The sequence below is a fragment of the Notolepis coatsorum genome, assembly GCF_963971535.1.
Source record: "Notolepis coatsorum genome assembly, chromosome: 8".
Classification (NCBI taxonomy): domain Eukaryota; kingdom Metazoa; phylum Chordata; class Actinopteri; order Aulopiformes; family Paralepididae; genus Notolepis; species Notolepis coatsorum.
In genome coordinates this window covers 69,851,754-69,877,585 of record NC_140172.1, presented here as the reverse complement: position 1 = coordinate 69,877,585, position 25,832 = coordinate 69,851,754, and the positions used below count along the sequence as shown (strand labels likewise).

Here is a 25,832-nt window from a genome sequence, read left to right as displayed (position 1 = left end):
CTGGTTATATAGAATAATATCTTCCCTGTGAACTATCCACTATCTGGATTTGTAACATACAGTAAACATAAACACGGCGACCCTTTCCATTTATTTTTGCAGCTTTCCATGTACGTCATTCTGGCAAGCATGTTTATTTACTGTGGAGCGGCATGGCGACATCAAACTAAATGCTGGTAATTACAGACAGGTTCTAGTTTCTCTTCAAAATGTTCTGCCATTGTTGTTGTATTTTCAGTTTGTTCAGTCTGCTGCTGACCTGGCCGCATGTAGTCTTTTACCAACCCACTTTCAGTTTTCCGCGATCTGATTGGCCACTGACGTTTCTCTTAGCACCAATCGTGTTACGCCTAGTTCTATCACTGGTTAAGCTTGGCGACTCTTTCGAAGTTGGTTAAGGTTAGAGTTTGTCTTAGAGCAGGGCGATAGACCACCAGCCCTGATTCCAAACTCTAACCTTAACCAACTTCGAAAGAGTCGCCAAGCTTAACCAGTGATAGAACTAGGCGTTAGCTAGCTAGCAGGCTGTTAGAGACAGAACTAGGCGTAACTCGATTGGCGCTGAGAGAAACATCAGTGGCCAATCAGATCGCGGAACCCGAATGCGGAACTTAAAGTGCGTTGGTAAAAGACTACACACGACCTGGCCTGTCACATCTACACTGCCCCCTACTGTTGACACGCTTCATTGCATCTTTCAGACACATAGCGTTAATTTCTGAGGACATGCACCAAGTCTGTGATTTATCATGTTTCTAGTCTTTATGTTAGGTGATAACATACTATAACAAACTATCATTACACCTGGTTAAAACAGAGTCCATTCTCTTCGGTTCAAATAATAAACTCAGCAAGACCGACGGCTTCTCAGTTACAGTGGGTGACAATATTGTCACAAGGAAAGATGAAATTACATACCTAGGTTCCATCCTAGAGGCAAATCTTTCGTGTGACAAAATGGCATCCAAGGTAATAAAAAAGGTCAACCAACGAACTAGATTCTTGTACCGGATCTCCTCTCTGGTAAAGTCAAGTCAAGTCAAGTCAAGAGTTTTTTTTGTCACGGCATACAAGTATACAATGAAATGCGGGGGGTCTTGCCCGCAACGATATGCATAATACAATAGTAATATAATAGAATCCAATAGAACCACATTGTGCAATAAAACAAGTAAACAAAGTAGGGCATATCGGTATATGTACATGAGTTATTTACAGAGCATGGTAGGACATGCTAGGTCCTGTGGTAGTGCAATACACTGTTAGCTACGGATGAGGCACTGGGTCTTTATGTACACTGCAAGAATACCCTGAAGACTGGCAGGAGCACTCATTCAAGGGTACTACGACTATGCTTGCACCTCATGGTACCAAAGCATCTCAAAGGCGCTAAAAACAAAATTACAAACATCACAAAACAAACTGGTCAGACTACTGCTTGACCTTACTCCTAGAACCCACCTCACCCCTGCCCACTTTGACAACCTAGGATGGCTTAGAGTAGACGACAGAGTACAGCAACTTGCAATGGGCCTGGTCTACAAGATACACTACACAATTAAGGTACCCATGTACATGTCAAATTACTTCCCAAAGGTCAGTGAATACCACGACCACAACACCAGAGGGAGCTCCACAAATCATGTGAAACGCAGATTCGGCTCAAACAAGGGACAAAATACGTTTAGCAATTATGCCACATCAATGTGGAACGCCCTACCCAGAGCTGTAAAGGAATGTGCATCACTACCCACTTTCAAAACCACGCTCAAAGAGCACCTACGAGAGACTGCAATTCGAAACTGGCCCCTGTAAATGTCCTAACCCAACCCCCTCCAATGTACAGTAAATGTCCTAACCCAATAATACACGAGACCCTCTTGGGACCAAGTAAGGTTTCGTGGATAATCCAATGTACAGTTACCCCCCCCCCCCCGCCCCACCCCATCCCACCTACCCAAACCCCCCCTCCACCCCACCTACCCAACCTCCTCCAATGTACAGTTTCTTCGTCAAATGTATATACTCTCTTTTTTAGACTCTTTTGTATCACAAACAGTACTGTCTATCTGTATGTCATGTATGTCATATATGTTATGATGAATTGAAAATGGGGGACCCTGATGTAAACAAGACGAAATTCTTTCTCTGGTGTGCATCCCCTTAACAATTGTGTGTATTGAGCTGTACTGTATTGTACCCATTCTGAAATCTGTTAATACAATTTTCAATCAATCAATCAATCAAGGTGGTCTGTGGTGTTTCTAATCTTTATGTTAGGTGGTCTGCGATGCTTCTAGTCTTTATGTTAGGTGGTCTGTGATGCTTCTAGTCTTTATGTTAGGTGGTCTGCGATGCGTCAAGTCTTTATGTTAGGCGGTCTGCGATGCTTCTAGTCTTTATGGTCTCTGATGCTTCTCTCCTCAGCTTGTGTCCAGCCTCATGTCTCCAGAGGTGGAAAATCCATCTGCGAGTGAGCCCATGCTATTTATTTCACAGTGGACCACACATCCAGTATTCTGCCTCACAAGCTTCCCCATCTGTCTTCCTTATCATGTGAAGAGCTTGTGCTTTTCTTTACAGAGGTAAACAAACCTCCCCACAGTAGAGAGTAAATTAGATTTTAATACAAAGGAAAACATTAGTTTGTTTGTTAGTCTTTCCAGCCAGTGACCAGTACAGGGAGAGAGACACACATGGTTGCTGTTTGGTAGCCTCACCATGAACCTTACATCTTTCAGGACTTTGCTGATGTCACTATGCCTTTCTGCCCTCAGCCGGTTCAATGTTCCAAAGACTCTTGGTTGCCATGCCAGCACTGCAGACGCCCTCACGAGAAGGCCAGCTTGCTGTTCCGTTCCATATAACGGCTATTTATATCTAATTGACAGCCCTACTCACTAGAGGCACAAGCTAAAAAAAAGAGGGTGAAACAAACCCAATCAGATTCTGTCTGCCCAAGAGAACATGGAAGGAGCGGATAGAGGGGATATGCCACATTATAGAGTGGGAAAATTGTGTGTTTGTGTAATTGGAGTAATTTATGTGTCAGATTGGACTTTTCTCACATGGAAGAGATGTTTCTAGAGGGATGGCCTGGGTGTATGCGTGCTGCGTCATGGGGGCAGCAGTGTTTTGCTATATTTGTTTCATAGCTTGGTTGTGTATCCCTGTTGCACACATTTCTGAGACTCAACAGTAGTCAGTCGAAATCTCTTAATGGGCTTACTGTAGATCCACCATGAAAATATTTGCAGGAGCAAGTTATTTGTGTGTTGTATTATTATTGCAGTTTGACTATGATATATATCGGGTGTTGAATGCTTCTATATTAATGATCGACAAAATAAAACCTTTGAATTGAGACTTTTGCCTCAGTCAAAAGCTGCAAAATACAGCAAATTCAAATAATCACCCCAGAATCAATCATCAGCTTGGTGCTAATATAGACCGTTTTGCTTACCGAGAGAATTATCTTCTGTTTACATCTGTGCTGTTTACATACCCCCGGACGCCAATGCTAAGCTAGCATTAGCTGGGCTACAGGACACTGTAAACAAATGCCTGGGGGCACATCCCGACAGTATCTTTATTGCGGTGGGGGATTTCAATCATGCCGACCTAAAGACTGTACTTCACTCTTTCCACCGAAATGTGAAATGTGCCACCAGAGGGAGAAACACACTTGATCAGGTTTATACCAACATAGCCCATGCTTATAGAACCACGGTGTACCCCCACCATGTGTCGCTCCTCCTGCACCCTTGGTACACACCAAAAATCAGATCCAGCAGACCCAAAGCCAGGTCTGTCAGGATTTGGCCTGAGGACGCCATCCCTAAGTTCCAGGACTGCTTCAGCACCACAGACTGGGACATTTTCGGTGACCTGGGAGCGTGAACACTTTCGGCAACCAACATGCACTTCCGCGTTTCTCTGATTGGCCGAGTGCGCGCATGCGCATGAGCCGCGACGCGCTCCTCAGAGGCAGGAATACTAAGCTCTCCCTTAAGCTCCAGGAGAGAGGAGAGAGGCTGAAAACCTGCAGTTCTTGCCCGACTGATGGGAGCCGAATCCCGGATCCGATTTTTCTGATGAATACCCCCAAAACATGGAGGTCCCGAACGCAATTTATACAAATGGAAGTATTGATTGCGCCGTAACGAATCATTAAAAAAATATACCGTTAACTGGAATATGTTGTGCCTTTACACATATGTTGGATTATGTAATTGGTTTGTCATGACAAACAAATAAAAAAATCGCGATTTACCCGGTGGCTACAACAACACACAGTGACTACATGCATAGATGGGATCCGGGATTCGGCTCCCATCAGTCGGGCAAGAACTGCGGGTTTTCAGCCTCTCTCCTCTCTCTTGGAGCTTAGCGCTCGGCCAATCAGAGAAACGCGGAAGGCGCTCGGCCAATCAGAGAAACGCGGAAGTGCATGTTGGTTGCCGAAAGTGTTCACGCGACCTGGGAGTGTTGACACATAGAATATTTTTTCTCTCTCAGTGCTCGATTATATCACTTTTTGTGTAGACATTGTTACATCTTGGAGGCAGATCTGTGTCTTTCCAAATGTCAAACCCTGGATGACACAGAATATAAAATCATTACTACGAGCCAGGAATGCAGCTTATAGATCAGGTGACACCAATGCATACAGTGCAGCGAGGTCAGACCTGAAAAATGGAGTCAGATCTGCCAAGCTGTTATACAAGACCTGCATTGAAGTCCACTTTAACAGCGCCTCAAACCCCTGGCAGGTATGGGAGGGTGTCAGGGCTATATCAGGGCTACTACAAGGGAAGAACATCCCCCCCTGTCAACGGCAGCGCCCCCCTAGCGGAGGAGTTAAACAACTTTTATGCACGTTTTGACAGGGACAACAAGGACCCGTTGTTGCCCCCTCTCCCCTCTGACGACTCCACCATAGTCCTGAGCACTCATGAGGTCAGACTCAGTTTATGAAATATCAACACAAGGAAGGCGGCGGGGCCTGATGGAGTCCTGGGATGGGTTCTCAAGGACTGTGTGGCTGAACTAGCCCCAGTTCTCACCACCATCTTCAACCTGTCTCTGGGGTTCCCAAGAAACTTAAAGTCACAGGCCTGAACGACTACAGAGCTGTGGCACTCACCCCCATCGTCGCAAAATGCTTTGAGAGACTGGTCATGAAACACATAAAAGCCTCCATACCGCCATCATTAGACCACCAGTTTGCCTACCGGAAGAACAGGTCAACAGAGGATGCTATTGCCATTGTGTTACACACTCTGCTGGAACATCTAGAGCACAGGCACACATATGGAAGACTCCTTTTTGTTGACTTTAGTTCAGCTTTCAATACTATTCTACCCAACAAGCTTCACAGTAAACTACACAAACTCGGACTGAACACCACATTATGCAATTGGATCTTGGACTTTCTTACAAATCGCACACAACATGTCAGGATTGGCAAGCACATATCCTTCACCCTGCCTATTAGCACTGGTGGTCATAACCTTGCTCTCAACCCCACGAAGACCAAGGAAATGATCATCGATTTCTGCAGGACTGGTAACCTCAGCCACTCTCCACTCCTCATTGGAAGTGAGGAGGTGGAGAGGGTTTCAAAATTTAAGTTTCTGGGCGTGACTATGTCTGATGACCTGTCCTGGGGGATCAACATTACCTCTGCTGTGGGGAAAGCACAGCAGCGCCTTTTCTATCTGTGGAAACTTAAATGGGCTAAACTCCCACAGGGAATGATGGCTAACTTCTACAAGTTTCAAGTTTTGTCAAGTTTCTTTAATAGTTGTCATACAGAAGTACAGAATACTTTTATACAAAATGCTTCTTACTGTTACGCTCCAGAGACTGTGCAAGACAAGATAAGTATGAAATAAAATAACATAGTATAGCATGTAAATTAGAAGTAAAAAAAATGAGGTCACAGTGTTCAGTATAGACATATGTACAATGTTCGATGCAGAGTAGACGTAACTGAGTTACCATATAATATACAATACTGTGTAGTGTACTAATATACAATACTATATAGTGCAAGGCAGAAATAGGATGAGGTGCAATTTAGGTACAATGTACAGTAGGTGTACGAGTTGTAGTGCAAATCCTTTATCAATAAATATAAAGTGTGTTTGTGTGATCTAAAGTGTGGAGAGTGGGTGCTGCAGTGTGTTGTTTGTTTAAGTGAGTGTGTGCGTGTGGGTGTGTGTGCTGTGTGCATTTGATGGTTGTTGCATAGTGTTTATTGTTCGTTTAGCAGCCTGATGGCCTGGGGATAGAAGCTTCTTCTGAGTCTTTCTGTGCTCGCCTTAAGACTCCGGTATCGCTTGCCTGACCGCAGCAGTTCAAAGAGGCAGTTGTTCGGGTGGCTCGAGTCCTTAATAATTCTCTTAGCCTTCCCCTTGCACCGCTTGTTGTAAATGTTCTGGAGGGTGGGAAGCCCCCCTCCAATTGTGCGTTCGGCTGAACGTGTCACTCTTTGTAGTCTGCTACGGTCTTGTGCAGTGCTATTCCCAAACCAGGAGGTGATGTTGCCAGTCAGGATGCTCTCTATTGTACATGAGTAGAAGTTCCTAAGGATCTTCTGACTGACTTGGAACTTCCTTAGGCGCCTGAGGAAGTAGAGGCGTTGTCGTGCCTTCTTCACAACACTGTCAATGTGTGTGGTCCATGTCAAACCCTCGGATATGTGGGCTCCGAGGTACTTGAAACTGTTCACTCTCTCAACCGGTGCCCCGTCGATGCTAAGGGGGCTGTAGTCCTTGACCCCCGACCTCCTGAAGTCCACAATCATCTCTTTTGTTTTGCTGACGTTCAGGGAGAGGCAGTTCTCCTGACACCACTGTGACAGGTTCTCTACCTCTTCAAATTTGATGATGGTGTTGTTGTTCCGCTGTGCTACTGCGATGTAGAGAGTGTGCTCACCTACGGACTACTGGTGTGGTTCTCCAGCTACACCAGGGCAGAGAAGGAGGCCCTCCACAGAGTGGTCAAGGCTGCGAGGAGGATCACTGGAGCTAGCCTTCCAGATATCTCCACAGTCTTCACCTCCTGCTGCCTACGTCGTGTGAATAACATCTTACAGGACCAGTACCACCCAGCACAGCATCTTTTTCAACTGCTGCCCTCTGGTCGAAGGTACAGATCCATTCAGTCCGGTACTACCAGACTGACCAACAGCCTCTATCCACGGGCTGTCAGGCTGCTCAACGATCATCAACTTTCCGCCCCGCTCCCCCCATCCCCAACCCCCGGTGACATAACTCCCACTTCTACATTACAACAATAACTGTGAACCGGACTTGCATTGCTGCACTATACACTATTCCATCCATTGCAAGCCAACGCCCCCCCCCCCCCCTCCATCCATTAACTCAACTGGACTGTCACTGTACTATTTATTTTCACTAGCACTATTGCACTTGGGACGTTGATGTTATATTATTATTGAGGACATTGGGACATTGATATTATATTATTATTATTGATATTATTATTTTGCACATGCTATATTCAGTATGTTTGTATGCCAGTGGTGATGCTCTAAACTCAATTTTGTTGTACCAACAATGACAATAAAGATTCTATTCTATTCCATAAGGATTTCAAACAATCAACTTTTGAAATCTTCCTGCCATAATCGTATGGCAATGGTCGTCTTCTAATGCTCTAAAATACCTTCATGAAAGTAAAATACTGAAGTACTTACCTGAGGAACATGACAGGTGACAAGGCAATACGTAACACTGAATCATATCATATCTGCTAGTAGTCATTATTGTGAGTGAGCAGGTCCTGGGGAGTTGCCTTGTATCAGCATCACTCAGAATGTGTCGCCCAAGTTTGAAGTTTGAAGTTTTGTTCAAGAACAAAACACTGGGGGAATTATTTTTTGTTGGAAATCTTTTAAATAGATAAGAGGGCAGAATGTAGGCTCCCTTGGTGTACTTCATACAGTAAATAATGACATTGAATGAGAGCTACAGTAGGCTACATGCTGTGTTCAGACTGCTAGCAAACATAGCCAGCTACTGTATTATGGTCAGTTTTAGCTTGCTGATTGCTAACTGAATCGGCAGTGATTTTGCAGCTATTGCTGACAAAGAGGAACAACATCAGCCTATACAGTATGTTTCTCTGGATATAGAAAATGTATTGACGTTCCAGGTTGTTTGCATTAGGGTTAACAGGGTGTGAGATCCACTGGTTTTTCAATGTGTACATAATGTAAATATCTGTAGATGACAGCATCTACTCTGACGGATCTATAGAGGAACAGCAGCTTTCATTCGTGGGTGTTTTCAAGTTAGACTGGGGAGCCACAGACAGACAGAGCGGAGAGATAAGGACTTGGGCTGTGCGCCAAGGTCATCGTAGAGAGATAGCCTTTTGAATCATAGCAGCGTTAAAGTGTGTCAGAGGTGACAAGAGCCGTTGCCATGGCATCGTGTCACTTAGTAACGAGAGAAGGGGCATGGCTACGGGGATGGCCACCGGTTGCTAGGGTAAAGACGTTATAGCTGTGAGCTCTTCCGGGTTTAGTCAGACTAAGAAACGACACGTAGACAGAGATACCTCAGGACCTAGAGGGTGGAGGAAGGGAAGCTGATGCGTAGCCCCCACCCTCCGGTTGCCACGAGCTAGCTTCGGCTAACACTAACAGGGAAGGCTTTTGGATAACACTAGGCCGCGACAACCTCCAGGCTGATAGAGAGAGAGAGACCATTAGAATAATGAATTCAATAGCAGTCAAAGACTTTTCAGAACAGGTTCCATCTTGTACAGAGTATGTTTATGAGAATAAACGTCAACATCCAGGAGAGGTATCCTGTTTCCAGTGTGTCGTTAATTCTTTTGAGACGAATGCATTAACGGGGGAAGATATCGTTATCAGCTAGTACGATGAGAAAGAGATAAACACAACGCAGAAACTTCACGGAGCCACATGTGACGAGGTGATTACTGGCTTATATCGCGAAATCTAACAAGGTGGAGGGATGACTGTCTCTGGGGTTGCTTGTGTTACGGCTAGTACTGTAGGTGGAGGATTGGGCAGATGTGGAGAGAGTAAAATGTAACTCTTATAAACAAGTCAACAAGTCATATATTTCCTCTTACCCAGAGTGCTATCTTATCCATCAAAATAGTTTTGGTGTGATTTGCTGAGTTTTGGCGATATCTGCCTCAGAGATGTCTGCCATCACTCCAATACAATGGAGTTGAACGGCACTGGGGTTGTGGCACTCAAGGTGATCAAATACATTTGAAAAACTCAACAGCAACGTCTCTTGTTAGAAATCATGACACAGTTACTCCTTACACAGTTACTGACTACCTACTGTAATGTTCCCCCCGGTCCTGCTGGACCGGCCATTGGACTCTCACCACCTCCATTCATAAACAATACGCTACTGCCATCCGGTGGCCTGATTCAGGTGTTGCAGCTCTGTGGTCTGGCCATTCATCTGTTTTATGTTATTTTCACCAATCTGTGTTTGGTGCATTTGTGGTCTGTGTTGTCTGCATTGTCTCCCCTGTTTTAGTCTTGTGTTCCTCCTGCCTGTGTTTTGTAAGTGTGATCTAGTCTTGTGTGGTCTCAGTATTTGTATATTTGATTCTAGTTTATATTTGTGTTTCTTTCAGCCTTGTGTTAGTTCTGTTTTACCACAGCTGTGTCTAATCACCAATCACCCTCATGTCTCTAATTAGTTTGTGTATTTAACTGTTGTCTGCCCAGCATCCATTGCTGGGTCACTACTCCTGTTACACTTGTTCCTGTGTGCTGTCTACTTTGTGTACCTCCCGTGAAGCTTCCTGTATTTCCCTGTGAGTCCGTTCATGTATTGTTTGCCCACGTTTTCCAGCATTGCTGAGATTTGTTTTCGAGTTTTAAGTTCGCTTTTGTTTTCTGCCAAGCACTGTAACGTTAATTGTTTGCCACGTTCAGAAAAGCTTCTTATTTACAACCTCGACTCGTGCCTCGTTTATCTCACTCTCCACTGCCTCTTCTCGTGTTTAAGTCTGCATTTGGGTTCTACTCACCTCTACCACCGTCATGCCATCTAAACGTTCCACTCATCATAACAACCTACTACTCAACAACTCAGATATTTATTTGGGGATATAGCCTGTCGGTCACTGACGGAACATGTCTAGTTTGTTTACAGATTGTACTGCGAACAAGCAAGGCAAACAACTGAATGAAAGTTTTGAATTACTTTTATTAGAAGGTTGTAAATTAATATGCTTACATGTCAGTAGGTTGAACATAATTTGATACAATACAGTTTCGCCTGACCACCATCTCAAGCCATGATGCGACAATAGCAAAGGCCAATATAGCAACATGGTCATCATTGTGATTTGAGTGCATTTGCCTGTTTGCTGGTATTAGTGTGTTTCTTTTATGTAAGCACTATGGATCACTAATATAATGGATCACTGAGCAGGTTTGCTACCTGAGGGTTGCTATGTGACCACACCTGTAGGAAACTTGGCTATTGCTTGTAATTCATTAATAATTACTAACATGTGTATATAATTGTTTAGGTAGACAGGACCAAAGATAGTATCTCGGTACAAATGCCATTCATCAAAGGATCTCATTCCAGGAGAAGAATGTGTCTGTGTGTGTGTGTCAACACATATATTACTAACTCCAGTAATGAATAGCTGCAAGGGGTTTATACAAATGTGCTCTGAAATAACATCCTCCTGTGTGCATCCTTACAGCAAGTCAGTCCATCGAGAACAATTACTACTCAAAGTGACAGATATTTATTTGACCTTCTATTTGTGTAACCTGTCATGATGTTAGTCATGTCAACATATTTGACCATCACCACACAGTCAATAGACTTTAACATGGTAAGAGTTGATAGCATCATCACTAGTTAGCTGTAGTCTGTCCAGCCAAGTACCTGGATATGGCTGGTTCTATCTCACACTACTGCTACTCACAAATGCATTCATAGACGGTCTACTTATTGGTACTGGTACTTGTCTTGTACTGGTAATAACACTCATTTGGTGATATTACAGTTGGTTAGATAGCTACCTGGGGTGACAGTGGCTCAGGAAGTAGAGCGGTCTGGTAATCAGAAGGTTCCCCGTTAGATTCTGGCTCCTCCCAGAGAGCGTGTCGAAGTGCCCTTGAGCGAGTCTTTTAACCCTTAATTGCTCCCGATGACCAGGTTGGCACCTCGCATTGGTTGCTTCCGCCGTCTGTAAATTATAATGTGTGAGTGAATTTGAGAAAGTTAAACAGTGTAAACAAAGGTGCAGATGAGGGTCTGTATATTAGTTATATTAGAATAGATTGTCAGGGGAATTATGGGAAACAAAAAAACGAATTATTACTATACTATATAATTAAAAGCATGCACCTTTGAACTAAAGCCTGGGCTAGTAGACTGGAGCTGGACATAGAGAACTAAAGCCTGGACTAGTAGACTGGAGTAATAAGAGTGCTTGAAAATGTACTTGAAAGTCCTTGAATTAAATTTTGCAATGTCTGTGGGAACCCTGTTAGCAGTATGTTGCATTCAATATTCCAACATGAGAGAGCAGACATTCACGATGAGAACTAAATGACAATCATACTGATGACATGAAGCACATGCAGGAGCCTACAATTTACAATTTTGGTTTCTATGGTTTCAAGGCCTGAACGCCGTGCCTCACTAACACAGGGAGGAGTGGCTAGGGGGGATTCTGCAGCCTGCCAAGTGCCAACCCATAATGCTTTGTGTGCCCAGACATAAGAGGCGCGGTTTAGTCCGTCAGTAACAATGATAGAATGAGATTGCAGAATATGAAGCGAAAGTCTCCTATTCCAAAAACCTGTTTCTGATCCCTTGGAAATTGACCATGCCAAGATTAGTTACTGCAAACAAACTATTATTAACTATAGCGGCACGGTGGTGTAGTGGTTAACACTGTCGCCTCACAGCAAGAAGGTCCAGGGTTCGATTCCCGCTTGGGGACCAGGGCCCTCATTCATCAACGTGATTTATGCACAGATATGTGCTTAAGCTGTGCCTACGACCATTTCTAAGCAGAGTGTGGGATTCATCAATTTCAACTTGAACTTGACTTCGTGCTTATATTTACGCACAGCTCGGACCATGCGTACCTCGCGCCCGTTGGTAGAATATATTATTACAACAAGGAAATGAGCTTCTGTGCATTAGTTTCAACACTGGCATGTTCTGTATGAACCGTAATTCATTATAGTTCATTGTAAAATAGCAACAGTAGTGTAATTATGGTCAAAACCCTATAAATAGCATTTTGAATAATCGATCTTTCTCTCAGAATGAATGCAGCATGGTTTATATAGCGTTATCGGAATATACGGGGTGTACTGACTGACTGCGCTCCGCGTAGCTCAACTCGTTATTATTTTGCGCACAGACCGCAGAAACACGGGAACGTTTTGATTATATTTAAAAGGCTTTACGTTAAACGAAACAAGTGGAATTTCGAAGCTGTATGAACACCCACGATATAGTGTTCTTCCCCCTTTTTACTATATAAGAAAGAATAAAAAACGCATTGCAATGACACCAGGGTGTATGTGTATGGGATTCAAGTTCGCGTTTTTGTTGATCATAGGCATGCTGTCAGAGTATGATATCTTAATCAAACATTCTAGAACATTTGTCGTCACAGATCATGTCATAATAGAACATAGGCTACATGGCATGGTCCATCGTGATATTGTGTAGACTGTTATTACTGTACCAGTACCACCCACTCCCGCACACAAACATGATGGAATTCAAGTTCATGTATTGAAAGGCAGGCTACATCATACATGGCAGTGAGATTAATTGTTCTTGTATATGCTCTCGTATTATTGTTTATATAGGCTACCCAATACTGACATCAAAATAGATTGTATGCCTCTAGAAATCATATGCAGCAGGTAGAAAATTGACGGAAAGTCCGTCGCGATTTGGAATAAAATTGAGGATAACTTTAATCCCTGGGTATTAATCAAACAAAACGGAAAAAGGCAGTCATATTCCAGCACGGTCTTTATTAGTGTTTGCGCTGCCCAGGCAGCAATGGTTAATAGATATCATATCCGACATCACCGTACGTGTACACGTCTGTCAGCCTGTCTCATAACACGCTTCCCTCGGTTTAGTCCATTCTTCCACATTTCATGGGGGTGTCCATTACCGTATATGGTTAATCGGGGCGGTTTTGGTATGCAAATACGTGAAAGTGTGCACGAGCCTCGGCGCAGGGCCAAGGTGATATTTATCATGACAGGTGTGCGTAGAACCTGCGTACGCACGTGTGGTAAATCCCGTTTATTTTGTGCGTGCACTCATTCTAAATTCTGTGCTTACGTGTGGAAATAGAACATTTTCTACGTCACGTTGATGAATGAGGGCCCAGGTTTCCATGATGCCAGTTACCCAGGTGGGGTATCTCCCAGGCCTTTCTGTGTGGAGTTTGCATGTTCTCCCCGTGCTCGCAAGGGTTTCCCCCCCGATAAGATAAACCCAATGGAAAAACATGCACAACAATAGATCGCTAACGCTGTGGCGTCCTTGACGAAGACGGACAGGAGCACTTTGATTGGTCCCCTGGCGCGGCTCACGTTGACGCCTGTCTGCTCCCGGCTGCCCTTGGGGGGGAAGGACGACGGGATGGGTTAATCGCAGATACGAATTGCATGCATGCATCGCATGTGTGCCGATTGATGACCTCTGAGCAGGTCTTAAATTATTATTATTATATGAACTCTGAACGAGCTAAGTGCAGTTTTTTCTGTACATAGGAGATGCTCAAAGGGAGCGCTCTTTTATTTTATTTATTTATCATTGTTTTAATAATACTGGAACCAGCGACGAGCCTACATGCAGTGAGATCAGTCAAAATCCAAAATCCCACTTCAACAGGGAAAGTGTAATTCTTTTAGCAAAGAAAATTTACTTTTTGTAATGTTTCATTTATACACACTTAAAGTCAAATGAATAAAAGTCAGTAGTCAAATAGAAACATTAATGGCATTATATACCCATGATAAACAGAAAATAATCATAATTGATAGCTGAAAATGCAATTCCCATTGGGTGTAGGGGGTTGAGGGGCGCATTATGGAACATGTCAGATATGGAACATGTCCCAAAAAAGCTTGAGAACCACTGTCATACTGTACATAAAGACCTTTGAAACTATCCTAGCCCCTCACCTTGCTTTTCCATACAAACATGTTGGCTTTAGAGCATGCACACACACACGCACACACACACACACACACACACACACACACACACACTCTCTCTCTCTCTCTCTCTCTCTCTCTCTCTCTCTCTCTCTCTCTCTCTCTCTCTCTCTCTCTCTCTCTCTCTCTCTCTCTCTCTCTCTCTCTCTCTCTCTCTCTCTCACACACACACACACTCACTTGTAAACATTTCCCTGACTTGTGTTCTTGAATATCTGACCTCTGTGCGTGTTATGTGCTCTCTGGTCAAATATAAAAACAAACATGGAGCTCATAAAGCACTCGGCAGTGTTGCTGCTTTTTATTTCTGAACTACAAAATCATCCACCAATCACCAGTTCATTAAGGTGATTACGTCACAACTTCATCAAGATCCCAGATTTCTCTTGCAACACCTGCCATGTGAGAGCGTTCCAGCGGCACTTCCTGGTGGGAAAGCCGTATACATCCAATAATTCCCGACACCACGTGAATGCAGAATCTCTTCCCTGCTCTCGATTCCCTGCTTTAAACGAACCCTCGTCGGTGCGATGTGCTCTGTTGCTCCCTGCAGGTGAAACTGATGAAGTACATCTGTAAGCAGCTGCAGTGCAAACAGAAGGTGCCGGAGGCAGAGAGGCCCAAGGCCCTGGACAGCTACCCACGGTTAGAGGATTGGCTTCGCACCATCAACCTCCGACCAGAGCTCATCCAGGTAGGTCACATCGCTGTGCGTATGCATCACTTATGTATGCAGGGTTCCGTTTCAAGAGGAAATCCACCCCTAAAATAAAATTCACATAATATTCTTTATTTTGTTTGTTATCAAATATATATATATATATATATATATATATATATATATATATATATATATATATATATATATATATATATATTATTTTGTTCACTTTTTACATATGAAACAAGACACAACACAATGCAGTAACAATAATAATAAACAAGATTAAATCAATACAATGGTTATAATATAATATTCTTTCTATAGAAGAAGTACACAAGGCAATTTAAATTAGTCTTTTCGCATATCCCTCCTAGTTACACATACACACAGTCCTCATATCCCTCCTAGTTACACATACACACAGTCCTCATATCCCTCCTAGTTACACATACACACAGTCCTCATATCCCTCCTAGTTACACATACACACAGTCCTCATATCCCTCCTAGTTACACATACACACAGTCCCCCACATATATGCATTACATCAGAGAGGTCAGAGTGCATAGAGGTTAGTAGAACCCAAATGCAGACTTAAACACGAGAAGAGGCAGTGGAGAGTGAGATAGACGAGGCACGAGTCGAGGTTGTAAATAACAAGCTTTACTGAACGTGGCAAACGATTAACGTTACAGTGCTTGGCAGAAAACAAAAGCTAACTTAAAACTCGAAAACAAACCTCAGCAATGCTGGAAAACGTGGGCAAACAATACATGAATGGACTCACAGGGAAATACAGGAAGCTTCACGGGAGGTACACAAAGTAGACAGCACACAGGAACAAGGGTAACAGGAGTAGTGACCCAGCGGCAGACAACACTTAAATACACAAACTAATTCGAGACATGAGGGTGATTGGTGATTAGACGCCCATGAAGAAGTGTTTTGGGGTTCCAGGGATATACTATGTATACTATATATTGACAAATACTGTAGGCTGCAGCTCAGTTTCGATGTGTGAATATGAACAAGTCTCAGCCGGGAATATATATTTACAGCAGCCAATACTCAATCAATAAGCGTGATCTGATCTGATCTGAGGTAAGGAATCTATTTTACCAGTCTTGGGATAATCAGAGTTGTATTCGCTGAGATCTCAGCGTTTGCCCTATGTGTGATGTGTTTGTGTGTGCGCGATCGCTGATGAGGAAATAAGAGAATTGATTTTTCAGCTCGCGTCTATAGCGTGCATACGTACACATATACTATCGATAATCTAGTGTTTATTTGAAAACGATTCATAAATAGGCCGAAAAATTACAACGTTTTTGTGTATTCTTGAATATTCCAGTAAATTGATAGGTAAATAGGTAGATTACATTTTTAGAGACTAAAGTACAGAAAAAAGGTACCGTTGGGTACCGGTATCGATTCACAGGTACCGGTACCGTATCGGTTCGAATGTGAACGGTACCCATCCCTACTGAACACACAACTGCAGGGCAAGGGCATTTTTGCTCATGAAATGCATAGCCATGTTTATTGTTTATTGTTTAAAAGGATCCCCATTAGCTGTCACCTAAGTGGCAAGCTAGTCTTCCTGGGGTCCACATAGAAAGACAACAGAAAACACAAAACATAACAACATGAGATACATATGACAATCACAATTAACAATGATAATCTAAAAACAGTAAAACATTGTAGACATCATTATCTAAAAACATTGTAACATTGTCTAAAAACAGTAAAACATTGTAGACATCATTATCAACATCAGAATATTTTGCTCACATATTTAAGTAGTGCATTCTCAGGTGGTATTTGAAAGACACTTTACTATTCAATTTACTTATGTTCAGTGGGCAGTTATTCCAATGATTGATGGCACGATAAACAACAGTCCTCTTTAAAGCATTTGATTTTGGACGTGGTAACATAATCTGTCCATCATCAGCTGACCTAGTAAAATAAGAATGAACCTGACTGCATTTGACAATTTGTTTGTATAAGAAAACAGGTTGAGACGAAAAGACAGTGTTCCTGAAAAATGTAACTGTGTTGAAAACCAGCCTATTCTCTACCGTTAACCATGAGAGTTGCCGGTGCATAGTGATGGTGTTTGTTCTCATGGAACAATGTAAAACTAACCTTGCAGCTCTGTTCTGGGCAGTTTGCAATTTCTTTAGTTGACCTTTGGATGCAGAGGACCATACTGTAAGCCTTCATGTCAAAGTTGCAATTAATTTCAAGGCAACTAGGCAGCAACAATCTCAAACACATGAAAACCCTGAAAGAAGTCAAACCATCAGCTGATCACAGGCACAGGTACTCATCCATGTTGGGAGCACTGCATGATGAATTTTCAAGGCGTTTTCAAGATTTCAAAAAGGTTGAGGATGAAATGCAGCTGGTTTCCTCTCCCTTTACTTGTTCAGCTTGAACTAATTGACCTGCAGTCTGATTCACTACTGAAAGAGCACTTTAAGTCAGCATCACTGCTAGAGTTCTACTCTGCTCTCAAGGAGGAGAACTTTCCAAACACGAGGAGACATGCTCAGAAGATGTTGGTTCTCTTTGGATCCACCTACATATGTGAACAGACATTCTCAGTCATGACGTTTACAAAGTCCAGGTACAGATCCTCTCTCACTGATGAACATCTGGCAGCTGTGCTTCGCATCTCCACCTCAGACATGCAACCTGACTTTGATGGACTTGTTAAAGCTCAACAGAGACTGGATTTCTCACACTGAATGAAAAAAAAAAAAAAAAACTGAAGAACACTAAAATGTGGAAAGTAGGGATGCACCGAATGGGAAATTCTTGGCCGAAACCGATACCGAAAATAGGAAACAGTTGGCCGAAAACCGAATGCCGAAAGGCCGAAAATGATTAATATAAATATATATGTTTTTTTTAGCTACCTGATTATGGCAAAAGACATGATTATGGCTAAACTTAACTTAAATAATATTAATAATCACTATTATGGGCCCATAAAACATTTATTCAGCACTTTTGAATGCATACATTAATTCCAGACTGTTAAGACTAAAAGACTACAACGATTGATGACGACTTCCTGTCCTCGCATTTCCATTTGCGGTTTAACGATACATTTTCAACAACAGATTGCTGCTAATTAAACACTTCATTTAAACAGAGTAACGTTAACGTTATGTCGAGTTCATACGTGTAGTGTAGTATGAACTCGTCATAACGTTAACATTACTCAGTGTCCACTGTTGCTGCCACCGTTGCGTCGCAGATGGATGGTACACTGTTAGCTCTGTAGCTAATCCGCTCCTAGACTACTGATAGCAGTACCGTTAACGTCGGAGCTGATCAATACTCCGGTTTTTTCTAATTTAGTTTAGAACCGGGTTTCGGGGGGCATCCCTACTCCCAAGAGGAGTTAGTTATCACAGGCTGTAGAATGCAGGAAGAGCTGCCAAGCTGCTCACGTTACATGTTGCGCATGCTACCGGTATGTCTGTAGTCGCGTTTTGATGACGTTCATCACAACAACACGTTATTTGACTTTCGGTCATATATTTTCGGTGCTAAAACCCTTTCGGCCGAAAGCCGAAAGAGCCGTTTTAACCATTTTCGGTAGCCGAATTTTCTGTGCATCCCTAGTGGAAAGTGTGAAATGGGACACTTGATATTTTTTTTTTCTTTTTTTTGCACAGTTCTGAAAACATTAAATGTTTAATATAGGCATGTAAAGTAAAAAAGGCTACAAAACTGGGACACTTTTCTTTACACAGTTCAGTGACATGTCTTTTTTATTTTGGCTATAAGATGATGTGATGTCTTTAGAAAGCTAAGAAAATCCTTGTTTCAATAGTATATGAAACTCAAAATGCCCTTTGTTATTAATGTTTCACATTTTGTTTATCATTTTGGAAATAAATTCTATTTGAATAAATTATATTTTTTAAAGCTAACCTCACCTTTTAATTGCCAAATAATAACATACACTCTTACCAGGGGTCAAAACAATGCCATTTACTGCTTTTTATATAGAAATAAAATGTATATTATCCATAATTGAGTTTGGAATTTTGGCCCGGCCCTCCAACATATTTTCAGTTGCTCATTTGGCCCCCTGGGAAAAATAATTGCCCACCCCTGGTTTAAACTGTTTAACTTTCAAAATTCTTTATATTCAGAGTTAATTCTATTGTTTCCACTGTAAATTTTTTCTCATAATTTTATATTCAGATACAATTTTATTGTCTATATTTATGTCTTTCTACTATTACCCTGCCCATACCTGTACCTCCCCTCCCCCATGCTGCTATGACGCCCAAATTTCCCCAAGGGATCAATAAAGAATTTTTTTTATCTTATCATTATCTTATCTTATATTATCTACAAACAGGTCCACTGACGACGCGGTCTCCCAGGTACTGCACAGCACTCTCTCCCACCTTGACCGTCAGAAGGGGGGCTATGTGAGACTGTTGTTCATTGACTACAGCTCAGCGTTCAACACCATAGTCCCCACCAGACTGGTGGACAAGCTGATCGAGCTAGGTCTGAGCTCCGCCCTGAGCGCCTGGGTACTGGACTTTCTGAGTGAAAGACCCCAGGCGGTCAGGGTGGGGGGTCAGACCTCCAACACCATCACCCTGAGCATCGGGTCCCCCCAGGGCTGTGTTCTAAGCCCCCTGCTGTACTCACTCTACACACACGATTGTGTGGCCAAGTTCAGCTCCAACTCCATAGTGAAGTTCGCAGACGACACAGTGGTGGTGGGGCTGATCTCGGACAACGACGAGAAGGCCTACCGAGAGGAGGTTGAGGTACTGGAACGTTGGTGCCAGGACAACAGCCTGCTCCTGAACATTGGTAAAACCAAGGAGCTGATCGTGGATTATAGGAGAGGACAGCAGGAGACACACACACCACTGATGATTAACGGGGCTACCGTGGACAGGGTGAGCAGCTTCAAGTACCTGGGGGTCCACATCTCAGAGGATCTGACATGGTCAACACACATAGACACAGTAGTAAAGAAAGCGAAGCAGCGCCTCTACCACCTGAGACAGTTAAGGAAGTTCAGAGTATCGGGGAAGATACTCCAGTCCTTCTACTCAGGAGCTGTAGAGAGCATCTTGACCGGAAACATCACTGCCTGGTATGGGAACAGCACGGCACAGGACAAGAAGGCCCTACAGAGAGTGGTGCGCTCAGCCGAGCGTACCACGGGTATTGCGCTACCTCCCCTGCAGGCTCTATACAACAAGAGGTGCAAATCCAGAGCCTGCAGGATAATGAAAGACCCCCAGCACCCCAATAACAGCCTGTTCCAGCTGCTGAGGTCAGGCAGACGCCTGCGAACCCCAGCTACTAGGACGGAGAGGCTTAGGCTAAGCTTCTTCCCCCAGGCCATCAGAGCCTTGAACAATGAACATTGAGAGACACAGAAACTGAACTATCCACACACAAGCACACACTAGCACATACACGACACGCACGCTGAGCACGCTCACACACTAGCAGCCACTTTAACATTCATGCCGCACACACGCACACTTATGGCCAGAGGAAAGGCCACTTAAATTAGTATAACATCAGGAACAGTGTATTGCACTACTAAAGCTACCTAGTATGTCCTATATGCTCTGTAAATACTATGTACAGATACCGAGATGGCACACCATGTACCTGTTTATTGCACTGTTGTTTTTTATTGGATTCTATTATATGTTGTACCACTGTATTTTTATTGGATTCTATTATATGTTGTACCACTGTATTGCACATCGTCGCGGGCAAGACCAGCCGTGACAATTAAAACTCTTGACTTGACTTGACTTGACTATTGCCTGGGTTTCTATTAATCTACTGTATTATTGATCACTTTCCTCTCTATCTCTCTCTCTCTCCATTTGTCTTGTTCTCTGCAGGCAGTTCCAGTGAGTCTGTCTCTAGACGCCTTGCTCCAGATGACGGGCTCTCAGGTACGAGAGATCATGAGACGACTAGGCTCCAGTTTAGAGGAGTGTGCCAGGCTCAACGCTGCCCTCTCCTGCCTCAAAAACGCCACTGAATCAGGTGTGTGTGTGTGTGTGTGTGTGTGTGTGTGTGTGTGTGTGTGTGTGTGTGTGTGTGTGTGTGTGCGTGTGCGTGTGCGTGTGCGTGTGCGTGTGCGTGCGTGCGTGCGTGTTGATCTGACCGATCAGTCAGGGTTCGCACAAGGTCCTTGAAGTGCTTAAAGTGCTTGATTTTTGACAAAAAAAAGTCAAGGCCTGGAATTCCTTGAAAACAGATTTTTTTTAACAAGGTGCTTAAAAAGTAATTGAAATTCAAATTAGCCATTCGCATTGAACGTTTTTTTCATCCATGATAAAATTGTTCTAACTAATTGTCGAATTTTCTATAAAAAACTGTCCTTGAATTTCATTTTGCAATGTCTGTGGGAACCCTGGTTAGTGTTGTCTGTCCTGACCCAAGCTGCTCTTCTCTCTTGTGTTGTCCCCGCGGGACAGGAGGTGAGCTCAGGGACGACGGGGTTCCCTGGTTGTCGGAGCCCATCAGGAGGGACAGCGGCTCCTTGCTGACCGCGGACCAGCTGGCGGGCATGGTGGCTCCGCTCCGTCCACACAGCCCCTCCCCCCTGGCCCGCCCGTCCACCACGCCGTCCACCCCCTCCACGCCTTGTGCCACCTGCCCCTACCCCCGCTCCGGCTCCGTGTCGGCAGCGTGCTTCCCAGAGGGGTCTTATGTCCACTGCGACAGCCCCCTCCTCACGGATCCTTTTTTCCCCTTGCCCTTGTCTGCCCGCGCTGCCAGACTCCACGGACACACCTCCACTCCGCCCATCACCCCGCCCTCCAAGAGGCGGCACCGGCTGAAGCCCCCCTGCACCCCGCCCCCTCCCTCTCGCAAAGTGCTGCACCTGCTGCCCAACATCACGCTGACCCGCAGCAAGAGCCACGAGTCGCAGCTGGGCAACCGCATCGAAGATCCGCCCACCAACAAGTAGGTTTTCTGTGTTGTACTGTACTGTGGTTTATTATTGGGACTTGTAAGTAAGTACTTATAGCTCCCTTCTCAGTGCTATAAAGTGCTTCACAGCATTTTAAAACATCTGTGAAAATACAAGAAATAAAACATGTGAAGAGAAGAAAAAACATTAAAATGAGCTAAAACAACAGATAGAAAAACTAAAAACAAAAAAAGACATGAACAGAGAGAAAACGGCCATGGGTGTTTAAAAAGTCTGCCTGTAGAAGTAGGTTTTTAGCTGCCTTTTCAAAATGAGCTCTGAGGGAGCGGTTTTCTAATTTAAAGGGAGGGCGTTCCAGAGCATTGGGGAGCCTTGTAACACCCCCCCCCCCCCCCCCCCCCATGATAACATAATGATATTGCTGTCATTGCTAACAGCTGACGCTAGCGGAGCAGGCGAACGTAGAGTAAAGCATTCATTCCGAATGTCCAAAATCACTGATGCTTGAAATGTGTGAACTGTGTGAAACAACATGGCAAACGTACAAAATGTTGCTACAATGTAACATCTCTAGTCTCTATTTCTTCATCTTTCTGTTCTCCCAGCTGTTAACCTCTTATGCATCAGGCAAAAAATGGGGCTAGTTTTGACGATTGCATACCCACAGTAATTTGGGATTTATCACTCTCTAATAGAGTTACAGAGGTTTGAACACACTGAAGTAAAAGTTTTGTTGACTCACATTTCTATTTACTTGTTGCCAGATGCCTGTTTTGAGTTCAAGCTGAGAGGTAGGAGCTGGAAAACATAAGTCTTATCTAGTACAGGTCCAAAGTTGATAACAATCCCATGGAAAATTTGTGTTTTACAAAGGTTTTTGTAATGTGTGTACCGGCAATAATTCGGCATGATTATCCAAAATGGCCATCCGCTGCCATTGATTCCGACGTAGTCAAAACAAAGAACTTGTCTGGCTTCTTCTTTGTCTTTCGTCGTTGTCGTTGCAATCACCCCTCGCATGGGATACCCTTGGCTCCAGAATGTCATTGGCTCCAAAGGTGGTCAATAATTTTCGCCATCAGAGGTGAGTGGTCCGTTCAGGACCCGGCCAAACCGGACGTGGTCACTTGTCTGAATGGCTTGTCAAATGACACTCGTCGGATGTTTGGTCTCGAGACTGGAAGCACGCAATAGGTAGAGTAGGGTGATGATCGAAAGGCTTTCCAACAATGTATTGGTTGATCGACAAAAACGCAGCCTGGAGGGCGCCCCAGTGGCGAACCACATAACGCGCTGAGTCGCGGCACGGCCGACCCGGGTTCGATTCCCGGACCCGCCGTTATTTGCCGAATGTCTTCCCCCCACTCTGTCTCCCGTTCCTCCTCTCTCTCTCTCTACTGGACTGCCCAGTAGTAAAAAGCGATAAACACTAAAAAAATATATAATAATTTAAATAAAAACGCAGCCTGGAGCCGACAGACAAGGGCAAAGTACCACGACGTGCGCGCAATTTTGAATGTTTGGCTGTCCAAATGAGCTTCATGTTGTAGTAGCGCTGTCAGACAATGTACCCCTCTCCACAAAACCATCCTGGATACGGTCACAGTCCACTACATGCATTTCATCATCTGTGGTCATAGATTAGCCCTTTCAGGTGTGAGATAGAAGTTTGAGAACCGAACATTCTAATGATCATGTAACAACGGCTACATTTGGTCATTAAAACCATTTGGGGTGTCTAGAATTACCAGATGGAAATCTGAGAAAACATTCCAAAAACACACACCTATGGTAAAAAGCGTTTAACTCATTGGACGCCAGAGGTCGCTGTGGGCGTATGGCCGTGTGTGCCAGCGCTGTAATGAAATGGGGGGACATGCCGGTGTTTGTAGTGCTAAAACTATATTAAATATTATAGCTATGGATCTAATGATATAGTCGATTGTCATTGAGTTTCTTATGGTCAAGATGCAAGAAAGTTACAGATAATTGTTTCATCAATACATTCCCGTTTTATACCGTGGGGAATATGAGTATAGTTTTAGAGTGATTCTGTGTAATCCCAGGAAACTCCGCCAAACAGCGTTTTACTGCATTTCACTATAAATTGTGCCATTCCTCGCCTGGATCAATAATCAATCTGAAATCAATGCTAGATTATCGGTATTATGTTTCATCATGGATGCATGAAAGGGGGGGGGGGGAAGCCGCACCTCCGTGCTTTGATCGCAACCGACGGGACACGCCACACACACACACCACAGACACACGCTCCGATCGTGGGAAAAGAATTATCGGATCAACTCAAGATTGGTAACATATAGCCCTTACCTTGTCTATGATGTACTGCAAAAAGAATAATCCAATTATCTGATCACCATTCCAAGTATTGATCGTGATCGTGTTTCCAACGTAATTCAGCATTGAACATGAACGGGGGTGGGGGGTGACCCTTGTCGATGCATCCGTTATAACCGCTTGCCTTGCCTTGTCTTGCACGCCGCAGCTCGGCCCAGACACTAAGCCACATCGTTTCAAATGGAGTGCAATAGCGGCCGCAAGGCGTTAGGCGGCGGTATTGGACTTTTGCAATCTCAGACCCATCCCCAGTGATAACACACAGCTGCCTGCATGTTTATGAATGGAAATACAGAATAAAAGAAATAACGATTCAATAGCGTATATATACGTGGTTGGCGTTATTTGATTGGCGGACAAACACGTATATATGCGTGAACGGCGCAGAATGAGTTAAGGGAACCGGATAATGTTGTTCCTCTTTTCCGAAGAGTGAATGTTCTTTGAAAAAAAGGTTTCAATATATCTTCATATGTAATATACAATGTTATCTCAATATGATGTCACTGTGAATGCTTTGCATCCATCACACTTTGTCTCCTCGTTCCTGTCAAATGTTTTAGGCAACGTCAACCAAACCTAAAAGATGCTTTTTTGTAAAGTATACAGTATGTATTGTAAAGTAAACTGTATGTCCTGCAAATATAAACAACATAGTGAGATAATAGGTAGGCTTCTAGCCTCCCACCCACCCACCAAAGACAACATGTTGTATTGCATATTATATTGTGTCTTTAAAGGAACACGCCAACTTTTGGGGAAATTTGCTTATTTGCCATCTACCCTGGAGTTAGACAAGCAGATACATACCCTTTTCTTCTCTGTGCATGCATTAGGCTTAGGGAACAGTTAGCCTAGCTTAGTGCCATTCACTGGAAGTAGGTGTGCCAGTGTAGCCTAGTTCCCAACAGTCACGAAATACACTCCAAATAGAACTCAAAAACTTTCCTGTAAACATGTTGTGACCTGTGTATTTACCATGTGAAAAAAATAATGTATTAGACATTTTCGTTTTCTAAGCAGATATATAAGGGTATGTGTCTGCTTGTCTAACTCCAGGGTAGATGGCAAATAAGCGAATTTCCCAAAAAGTTGGCGTGTTCCTTTAAGGACAGGGCTTTTCTCTCACTCACTCAGACAGACACGCACACACACACACACACACACACACACACACACACACACACACACACACACACACACACACACACACACACACACACACACACACACACACACACACACACACACACACACACACACACACACACACACACACACACACACACACACACACACACACACACACACACATCCTGCCTGTCGCTTGCATACTCTGTGTATATGGCTGGAGGAGCTAATCCTCCCACAGAGTCCCAGAGATTATGAGTCATGTCAAAACAGGAAGCATTTCCGAGAACTGATGCTCTGAGGCGGGCAAATCACACACACACACGCACACACACACACACACACACACACACACACACACACACACACACACACACACACACACACACACACACACACACACACACACACACATACACACACACACACACACACACACACACACACACACACA

General features: G+C 43.7%; 1 protein-coding gene across 9 annotated transcripts in view; it reads left to right on the top strand.

Annotated features, from left to right (window-relative positions):
* The window catches only part of ksr1a (kinase suppressor of ras 1a), a gene marked incomplete at its 3' end in the record, with an annotated part of 111,600 nt that overhangs the window by 49,662 nt on the left and 36,106 nt on the right, over nt 1-25,832 (top strand). For 8 of the 9 annotated variants that reach the window (XM_084320629.1, XM_084320633.1, XM_084320630.1 and 5 more), the window contains exons 2-4: nt 14,814-14,954; nt 20,847-20,994; nt 21,429-21,921. In XM_084320629.1, the coding sequence (XP_084176755.1) occupies nt 14,814-14,954; nt 20,847-20,994; nt 21,429-21,921 (782 nt within the window). The remainder of the gene's footprint in view (nt 1-14,813; nt 14,955-20,846; nt 20,995-21,428; nt 21,922-25,832) is intronic. The other variant, XM_084320627.1, reaches the window with a different exon arrangement.